The sequence below is a fragment of the Macrobrachium nipponense genome, chromosome 32 (assembly GCF_015104395.2).
Source record: "Macrobrachium nipponense isolate FS-2020 chromosome 32, ASM1510439v2, whole genome shotgun sequence".
Classification (NCBI taxonomy): domain Eukaryota; kingdom Metazoa; phylum Arthropoda; class Malacostraca; order Decapoda; family Palaemonidae; genus Macrobrachium; species Macrobrachium nipponense.
The window spans coordinates 20,799,635-20,809,634 of NC_061094.1; the positions used below are offsets into that span (position 1 = coordinate 20,799,635).

The 10,000-nt window shown below is 35.8% G+C and overlaps 1 protein-coding gene across 1 annotated transcript in view; it reads left to right on the forward strand.

Annotated features, from left to right (window-relative positions):
• Positions 1–10,000, forward strand: part of LOC135207261 (uncharacterized) — a 183,315-nt gene that overhangs the window by 110,118 nt on the left and 63,197 nt on the right. Inside the window, exons 3-4 of the mRNA XM_064238915.1 lie at positions 3,501–3,649; positions 5,883–6,000. Of these exons, the coding sequence (XP_064094985.1) occupies positions 3,501–3,649; positions 5,883–6,000 (267 nt within the window). The remainder of the gene's footprint in view (positions 1–3,500; positions 3,650–5,882; positions 6,001–10,000) is intronic.

A 10,000-nucleotide genomic window follows, 5' to 3' on the forward strand; every position in this document is an offset into this window, starting at 1 on the left:
TCGATAGTTAGCGCCCGTGAGCCGACGAATTTCTTATAGACTAAAAAATTCCCCTTAGGTTAACACATGAAAATATGTATATAAATCTACAAAAATCGTTTAATATCCAGTTCCCCTATCTCGTAAAATAAAAAATTTACATATATGTATGTCAAAGGGAATTATAGTTGATAAGAAGTTCGTCGTCTTATGGGCTCAGTATACACGTATACATATTTACATACATTTTTTCCCAGGCTGAGCGAACTGGATATTAAACGACATGTTTGTATATAAATTATGGTGATGTGATAACAATTCATTCATACACACACATATATTATATGGTATGTATGTATATATATATATATATATATATATATTATATGTTATATATACATATATATGTATATATTATATATATATATATATATATATATATTATATAATAATATTATATAATATTATATAGTACGCTGTATGTGTTAGTATTCAGTAAATATATTTAAACATGATCCTGTAACCCCGTAGAGTTATGGATTCCTGGACCCTGGGATTATTGAACCTTGGAATTTCACGCAGATGATACACTTCCCCTTATTAGAAGCAAAAATTCAAATTAAATTCCGTCCGCATCTGATATGGGACTGGAATACACATATATTACAGACACCACATGAGAGATGGTAGTGTTACCAGGCGATGTGATTTTTTCCCCCAAATCATGTGAGAAATGAAGGATACGAATGATAATTGCTCATTGTGATGATCTGAGGATGTCTAGAGAAAACAGACGAACAAAAACAATGCATTTATCTGATTTCGAAGAAAAAAAATGAGAAGGAGAAGCCCTGCGTGTCAGAGATCATGACCAGGATGAGGTTTTTCATATATCAACTGAGTGATAGAGCAATTCAGATACTAAAGCTTTTGCATATACAAATGCATATACATATATACAAGCACGAATAAGCTTTTATACACACACACATATACATATATATATAATATATATATATATATATATATATAACATATATACATACATTATTTATATATATATAATATATATATATATATATATATAATATATAGAGAGAGAGAGAGAGAGAGAGAGAGAGAGAGAGAGAGAGAGAGAGAGAGAGAGAGAGAGAAAATAAAGGTCGGTGTGAGCTTTTACTTTAAATGTCTTTGCTTGAAACGTATTCGAATTCAACTGGAATAGGACACTGAAGTCTCCAAATGTTGTGACTCACTTTGCACCTTTTGGAGGATGTTATCGCCTCTTTGCATCCCTGAGCTTTTTTTTGTGTCTTTTAGCTGAATAGCTACTTCGGTTCTCATTGTATCCGTCGTTGATTGCCAAAGTTTTTTATGTTCCACATAAAATAAAAGCAGCGTCATCGTTTCCTTTATAAAAGTTCGTCAATTTGGCCAATGGCTTCTTCCCACCCGTCGACGACCTTCCAAGGAGTTTAAGATATTAAGTTTTGTTTGGGCGCCTTTCCCATATCCCTCATCCCCCTCCCTCTCTTTCTCTCTCTTGATGCCCACATGAACATGGACATTCTCTTACCGGCGGTGAGCAATGCCTCTGTATGTGCTCTTCGCGTGACTTTTTGTAATAAAAAGGGAGGAGACTTCTCACGTAGCTTTGGAAACCATTCGATAAACGCGCTACAGTTCAGCATTGATGGTTGTGCGAAGGGATGCTGACAAGACTTAGTATTTGGCAACAAGTCAGAGGGAATCTGAGGAGTGAGATATTCTGTAACGTAATCATTGCGAGATAGGCGTCGCGAGCTTTCTCCCTCCTCATCTCCACGTTTACAGCCTACCATAACCGCCTGCCAGGTTCCCCTTCCCTTCCCTTCCCTTCATCTAATCTTCTCCCCCTTACATTGTCGTCTTTAGGAGCAACAAAGTCTAGAGAGAGAGAGAGAGAGAGAGAGAGAGAGAGAGAGAGAGAGAGAGAGAGAGAGAATATCATAACTACCAGTATTCTCTCGTTTATTCTGATTAGCTTTGTGGTAGCGTTGTAGGCTTCATGGTCTATTGGGAGGTGCGATTATACCTTCGGTTAAAGACATTGGAGAACTGGAAATGGAATCTAATATTATTTTAATTTCAGTTCTAAATATAAGGCAGGGTATAATAACCCCCTCCACAAAGAAAAGAGAGAGAGAGAGAGGGAAAAAAAGGTACATGCTGGCGATTGAAAGGAAATCAGTGACGCAGGAATGTAGAGGGAAATATGGTTGCTAGGCGGGACATAGTCAAAACTGCCCAAGGGAAAAGCCAACTTATATCACCAGCGCCGTGTTGCCAAACTTCCCTGGCTCTCTCTTCCCCTAGGACCTGGAAAATAAACACAAGCTATGGCTCCGCACGTGAGAAAGGGGATGATTTTTCATACTTTTATCTCTTACTTTTCGTCTCCTATTTTCACTCAGAATCCAGGGGTATATTTCGACCATGCACCATGTGTATTCCTCTGGCGCCATTGAGTGTTGATGTATGTAAAGTTAGGACTGTCACTGGATACGGTGTCTCGCATTCCGTACACAATGAAGGAGTCGGTATTCCCTTGTTCTCTGTTCTGGCTATTTTCCTAACAAGATGAGGCACAGAACTGGCGACGCCATCTCTCGAGCGCCTCTCGTTCGTTATTATCTTTTCTTACCAGAAGTAAGTACTCTCATCTCTTCTTTCTTTTTGTTGCCTTTCTTGGTTCTGCGTATTCTTAGAAAGCGTTGGAGTCGGGCCAGAATGGTGCTTATTTATTCCTTACATATTCTTGTCCTATTTCAGTAAAGAAACCAGTAACGATAAACACATACAAAACCAGTAAAGGAAACGACACACATCTCATACGAAGTGGGTTTTGCGCTCGAAAAATATACCACGAAACGTTGCAACAATATCGATTTGTTTCATTAAGCCACTTATTATTCTGCCTTTCTTATTCAACGCAAGCCTTTCATCTGCCTCACATACGAATTCTAAAAGGATTAAATTCTTTAAATTTTGAAAATCTTTTTTTATGAAGAGGGACGTAAAACTATTTCTGTCTAATTACGAGCGGAATATTCATCAGGGCCTTTCGCTCTAAAGAATCGGGGAAAGTATTAAATATATGTTTTTGACAGCCTTAGAATCCCTTTGCATTCCAAAGACTAGATGAAATATAATGTTCTGCGTTTCATAATAAAAGGATATTATTATTATTGTTGATAATATATTTTCATATAAGTAAACCGAAGGGGAATTTTTTAGGGTATAATGATTTCGTCCTCTTAGAAGGAATTTTTCCTTTTTTTCAGGAAGAGAAAGTCAGTGTTTGTGACATCAGCACAAGCAAAGAATATTAACCAAAAAATACACATCAATATTTACAAAGGCAGATTGATTAGGAGACTACAAAATGATTTACGGTGAACGGTAAAGAGAAAAAGATTTTTTTGACATAACTTTGTTTTCAACTCTTGCCAGTCCACTGAGCAGTAGTTTCCCACCCGCAGAGACTTCGCTGGAGCTGACGTGGTCCTCGAAATTTTCTCTGTCTCTTAACGACGCCGTCAAGGGCTATGGCCTCTCCCTCACGCATCCTCAACATTTCGAGCCATTTTCCACCACCACCATCTACAGCTCCAACAATCTTCAGCACCAGGTAAAGTGCGAAGCTGAATCGTCTTTATCTATCTCTCCCTCTATACGAGTGAGTGAGTGTATATAGTATGTATTTATATATATATATATATATATTATATATATATATATATATATATATATATATATATATATATATATATATGTATATATACTATATATATATATATCCTATATATATTATATATTATATATATATATATATATATATATATATACATATAATATATATGAATATATATTTATGATATATATATATATATATATATCTATATATATATAATATATAATATATATATATATATATATTCTATAGTATATATATATAATTATATATATATATGTATATATATATATATATATATATATATAATGAAATTGTAATAGCCACAGCCGCAACAATGTTTTAATAATCAGAGACACGACAGAATACAAATTTACCATGTACAGAAAACCTACGTTCTCACTTTCATATATTCACTACTTAGCTATCACGACATTCTTATCAAGATAGGCGAAGCCAGCAAACTATTCTTCAGAGCCTAAGAATTTGTTCCCCAGATTTCCTGGAAAAAGAATTTGAACTAATTCGTAAGCAGCTTTCGCCTTTAAGGTATCCTGACCATATAATTAAGAAAGCGACTCATAAAGCAAACGTAATTTTTTACCAAAACCCTCAAGACAAGACCAGAGAGACGCCCAACAATGAAATAAAAATTCCACACCTGGACAGGATTAAGAAGGTGATCCAGACTCTGGGAAAATCTAACCCTTTTGCATTCACTTACCCAACCACCTTAGCCAAATCCCTGATTAACGGCCAACAAAAGACATCCCCCAAGGACGCAGGCGTTTACAAAATCCCATACCTGGACTGTGACCAATCTTACATTGTATTTACAGGAAAATCACTTCCCCAGATATTAATACAAACGGTCAGTTAGGTATGGACAACAGAACTCAGCTATTTTCAACCATATGAATTAACATAACCACAGAATAAACTTGAATTTGTCACGTATAATTTACAGAAGCAACTGCCGGTACAAGAGTCAGATGATGGAATCGGCCTTGATTAAACAGAGGCAGGTAATGAGCATCTCAAAAGGTGCATGGGATACAGATGCCATTGATAAAATGTTTATTTAACCAACGCTTAAGAGGATTAAAGGAAGATTATCAGTGGGAGTGACTTAAGTTGGCTTGCCTGTGGATGGATCTCTTGGTATAAATACCACCTTTTCTGTAACTTTTCGCATTCATCTACTTGAAGAGGGAGACAGCAGTCTCTGAAATATAGTACTTACTCTCTATATTTTGGCATTTTTATAAGTCTATATAATATATATATATAATATATATATATTATATAATATATATATAAGAGATTCTCACGTATTCAGTACCCTGAAGATGACTTTGGAATAAAAGTTGAAAGTCTTGGTACCTCCTTTCATTTTCACGGGAGGATCTCTTATATACTTCACCCACGGGACCATTGTGGAATTGCAATATATATAATATATATATATATATATAATATATATATCATATATATATATATATATATATATAGAATGACAGAGAGAGAGAGAGAGAGATTCTCGCATGTTTTCTTGGAAAATTGTGGTTTTAAAGACTCAAAATAAAAGCAGTGATTTTCTGACATAATAATCTCTTATTATTTGCAATGACTTGATATCATTCTAATGGTTATTATTGTTTGGTTCATACGGATTTTATCAATACTCTCACAGTGTGTGAAAAATAAGGGGTATGGATAGTAGTTCTTGTTCTGGTGTATTATCAATTGTCTTAATTCTTATTCCACGACAATCATTCAACGTGTATTATATTTTCTTTTTAGGGAAATCAAAATTTAATTTTTTGGCTCAACACTATTCAGTCAGATGCTCTCACAAAATAGTTTCGAATTTATAAATCTTCATTTCTACTAGGAAGCAAGTTAAAATGAAATAATGTAAATATTAGGTAAAAAAAAAAAGGTAAAATTCGCATCTAATGCCCATATAATATTTCCGAATATTCAGAATTACATTCAGCATAATCAAAATAACTTACATCTCTGTTAATATTTCAGAGTACAATGCTTGTAAAAATCCTAGAGAAAAGCGTAAGTCAATGCTGCATTTGAAATGAATCGCAACAGGCTTCCAAGATTTGGTGTCGTTTCCGCTCCCCTTTTCATTAACGCCTTATGTTTTCTACGACAGTTCGGGGGTCTGAAGAGCAACGTCACTTACGGAGGCAAACTGGAAGCTTTGGTTGGTCCCCACTACTGGCCCTACAACCTGCTCAACTTCACTTTTTCATCGGCTGTTCTCGTCCCAGGTAAGTCGCCCACTCACGTGAATCTCTGTCTTCTCTCCTTGATTCTTTAGCAGGTTCAAGGACTTGCATTTCTTCTGATTGTTAAACAAAGTGTAGAATTTATCTGATCTTATTACAAAGCACTGGATATCGGCTGCCGAGTATTCCGTGGTATGCTGTATGTACACCAGTTGTGTACACCATCAATTCGTTTTTATATGAATATTTATGCTTCTATTTGTAATTCTTGCATGGATATTCATATTTACATTCAAGAAAATGCATACGAAATAACGAGCATACATACGGATGATTTGGGAGCTATTCAGTACATTTTTCCTAGTGGTCTTGAAATAAGTAAATCTGTTATTAAGTAAGAACCATTCATGGTTGTTAACTCGTAATTACTCAAGTTAGATGCATCATCTTGAACTATGCTTTTGTCCTCTCTCTCCTTTCTATTTCTGTTTGTATTTGTGTATGCTATATTATATCATCAACGTTTCTATTGCTATTCTTTGCTACTATTTCCTTTTCGAAGCTGCATTCACCCTCGCCATCCTTCGCCAACCAGATGTCACACCCACAGTACAAATCCGAAGCGACATATTCAACGAGGCAAACTCTGTCCTCGTCTTCAGACTTTCTCCCAAGATTGTATTTGCTCTGGAAGAAGCTAAACAGCTTCCGCATCCGCAGCCAACAACAAAGCCTCTTTCCACTGGGAACTGCAGATACTGGAATGTTCGCATCCGCCTTCTTGCTGATGTATCTATTCAAATTCAAAACACTTTCTGCTGAAAACAAGTATGACAAGTAAAAAGTGCTAGAGGTTTCTTCGACGCAACCGAGTATGAAATTCTCACCCGCGGCCCATTAAACTCTCAGCCGGCCGTGGTGGCCTGTGCTGTTACATTCCCAGATGAACGATCATGGTTAAATTTAACCTTATATAGAATAAAACTTACTGAGGCTAGAGTGTTGAAATTTGGTATGTTAGATGATTGGTAGGTGGATGATCAACATACCAAGTTGCAGCCCTCTAGCCTCATTAGTTTTTTAGATCTGAGGGTGAACCGAAAAAGTGCGGACGGACAGAGAAAGTCATCTTCTAGTTTTCTTAGAGGAAAATAAAAAACCGAATACATTACCCGTTCACACGTACGATTCCTGTACCTCTGATCAATATTAATCTTGTCTCGTTTTTCCATATGACGCAGAAAAGAACGGCTGTTGTTTTTTATCAAGTGTCTCTCACTCCTGGAAGAGTTTCTTTGGATCATTATTTTCGGTACCTTCAATAAAGTTGTACCGGTTTCAGGCCTTCGGTAGCCAACCGAGCGAAATATTTAAATTGAACTGAATCAAGGAAAAGTGTGAAAAGAAGGGTACTTACAGCAATGCTGTGCTAACGTCGTTTATTTCTTCACTGTTTTCCAACAGCTTCGTAGAACTATATCAGTTAAAACTGACAACAGAGATGATTACCCTTCTTCTATAGATTCCTGCTGAAATTGGTTAGATATTGATCATCAGCCTGAGAACAATCTAAAGCATTAAAACGCAGGTTTGAGATTATAACTAAATTGTCAAGGTATATAACTAATAATGAATCTTGCACTGATCCTTGCATACGTTTTGTTCTAATTCCCTGATCAATAGGAAACCCGTGCGCCATCTCAAACAAACAAACACACACACACACACATATTAGTGCGTGTGTGTGTGTGTTCGAATCCTGCTACTTCATGATTCTTGCATAAGGATCAAAGGCTTATTAGTGATAAGCGTATCCAAATATATATTATATATATATATATATATATATATATATATATATATATATATATATATATTAAAGACCAAGGAGACGCCTTATGACGCACAAAAGTATATATACATATATATACACTATATTAATAATAATAAAGTACGTATGATAGAAATGAACCAAAACTATGAGGCTGGGGACCTCCGCCCTATTTGCTCATCTACAAGGGGACTCGTGAACTGCACCATAAAGTTACGATATATTATATGCTAAGGTAAATACTACATCACAAACAAGCACCTTAATGCTGAAAATTGTGAGAGCAATTGGGGTAATCACCGCCACAACAGATGGTAACTGTTATTCCTAAATCTCGCTGTTATGACAAACGATCACCTCACAACCTGCGGTATCTTTAAATGGAAAATTAAAAAAGAGCAGAATAGAAAAGAGGACATAGACCTATGGCCAAGAGCTGAGATCTTTGAGGTCATTAAGCCCTGAAAGGGAAATTGACCGTAAGAAGATTTGAAAGGTGTAACAGGAGGCAAACATCAATTGTTCAGAGGGTGTAAAGTCATATGGAAGTAAGAATATGAACGGAGATACAGTAAAACAGAATGAAAGGTTGCGGCTAGGGCCGGAGGGACGCTGCAAAGACCCTTAAGTTATATCTACAGTGCACCACGTGAGATGCACTAACGGCACTAACACCCAGCGGAGAGAAAATTCAAAAGAATTATGTGAAGCATGAAAATATTCATGAGTACCGAGCCAACTGCCAACAAAGTTATAGACCTCAGGAATTTCTACCAAGAAATACTGAAGATATGACATTAATGGCTTTAAAAAAAATTGATGTCCTATCCAGGATTATCCCGCTTACTGTTAACAATGGTTTTACCTAATATTCTGGCGAAAAAGGCCGGAATTCTGCTATTACGTACAATTGATCGTCATGTCTAAATAAGGAAAAAGCGGTCGGAATCATGCATTCTGTTTTATTTCTTCCTTGCGGTGCACTGCATTTCAACATCACGTAATCCGGCGATTTATAAACATACATACATACATACATACATACATACATACACACACTCACACACACACACACACACACACACCCACATAAATATATATATATATATATATATATATATAATATATATATATATATATAATATATATTATATATATATATGTATGTGTATGTATAATCAAACTGCCAATAATCACAGAGCATTACATGGATTGAAGTCTTTGTTCCTTGTGTTTAGAATAACTAAAACTTTGTAAATTACTAAGTTTTTAGCGTATCTTAAGGCACGTGTATTGAAGCTGGATATCTCAAGGCAACCCTGCCCTTATTCGCGGAAGGAAGATTATGTTCTTGGTCATTTAGCTAGTCTTTCGAATGAGAGATGCATAACTGACAATAAAGTAACACTCTCACAGACTTGCAAACATTATTCTTTGGGCTTTCCTTAACATCATTTCCATTCTTATTTTGCAGATATTTTCCTTCATCGCCCCTACGAAACGTTCTTCTCAAGATACTTTCTGATCTTTCTATTTCCCGAATACAGGATAAGAAAGTAAAATGTCCGGTAGAAGCACTTATTTCCTTGTCATATCTGCAGGTCTCTGCTACATGATAAATAATGTGTGCAGCCACTGACGAAAGATAACGCTTTCAAGTCCCTGTCGGAGTTTTCCTTCTCTAATCATTTGTTGTCTCTCTCTGATTGTGGCTGTCTGTATCTCTTTGAGATGCTAAGCAGGAAGGTTTGTCAAACGAATGAATGACAGAGGGTGTAAAGGAGCCAGATTATGGATGAGACGTAAGCTTGATTGAGAATGCTCTTTTTATTCTGAATATTGTATGAGCTGCCTCTTGTGTTTCATTTTGTTTTTTAATTAACGGGTAAGTCAGTCAGTAGGTATCAGTACCCACGATACCTAGATCATTTGAACGCAAGTTAATGAGCTGGGTTACGAGAGGGTTAGAATTTTCTCTTTGTTATCACGGAAGATTTGGGTTTGATCACAGAACAAAGATTTGTTGTTGTTTTTTTTATTTCTAAATGTATTGCAAATTTCCGTTCAAAGTTATTTCGAAGAAAATAAAACTTCTAAATTTAAGTTTATCATTTACTTGGTCATGCATTTTTCGTCAGTTTTTATTAATTACCTCCCCCCCTCCGTCCCTTCTCGCATTAATATTAATGAAATAAAAAGAGGATTTGAGGA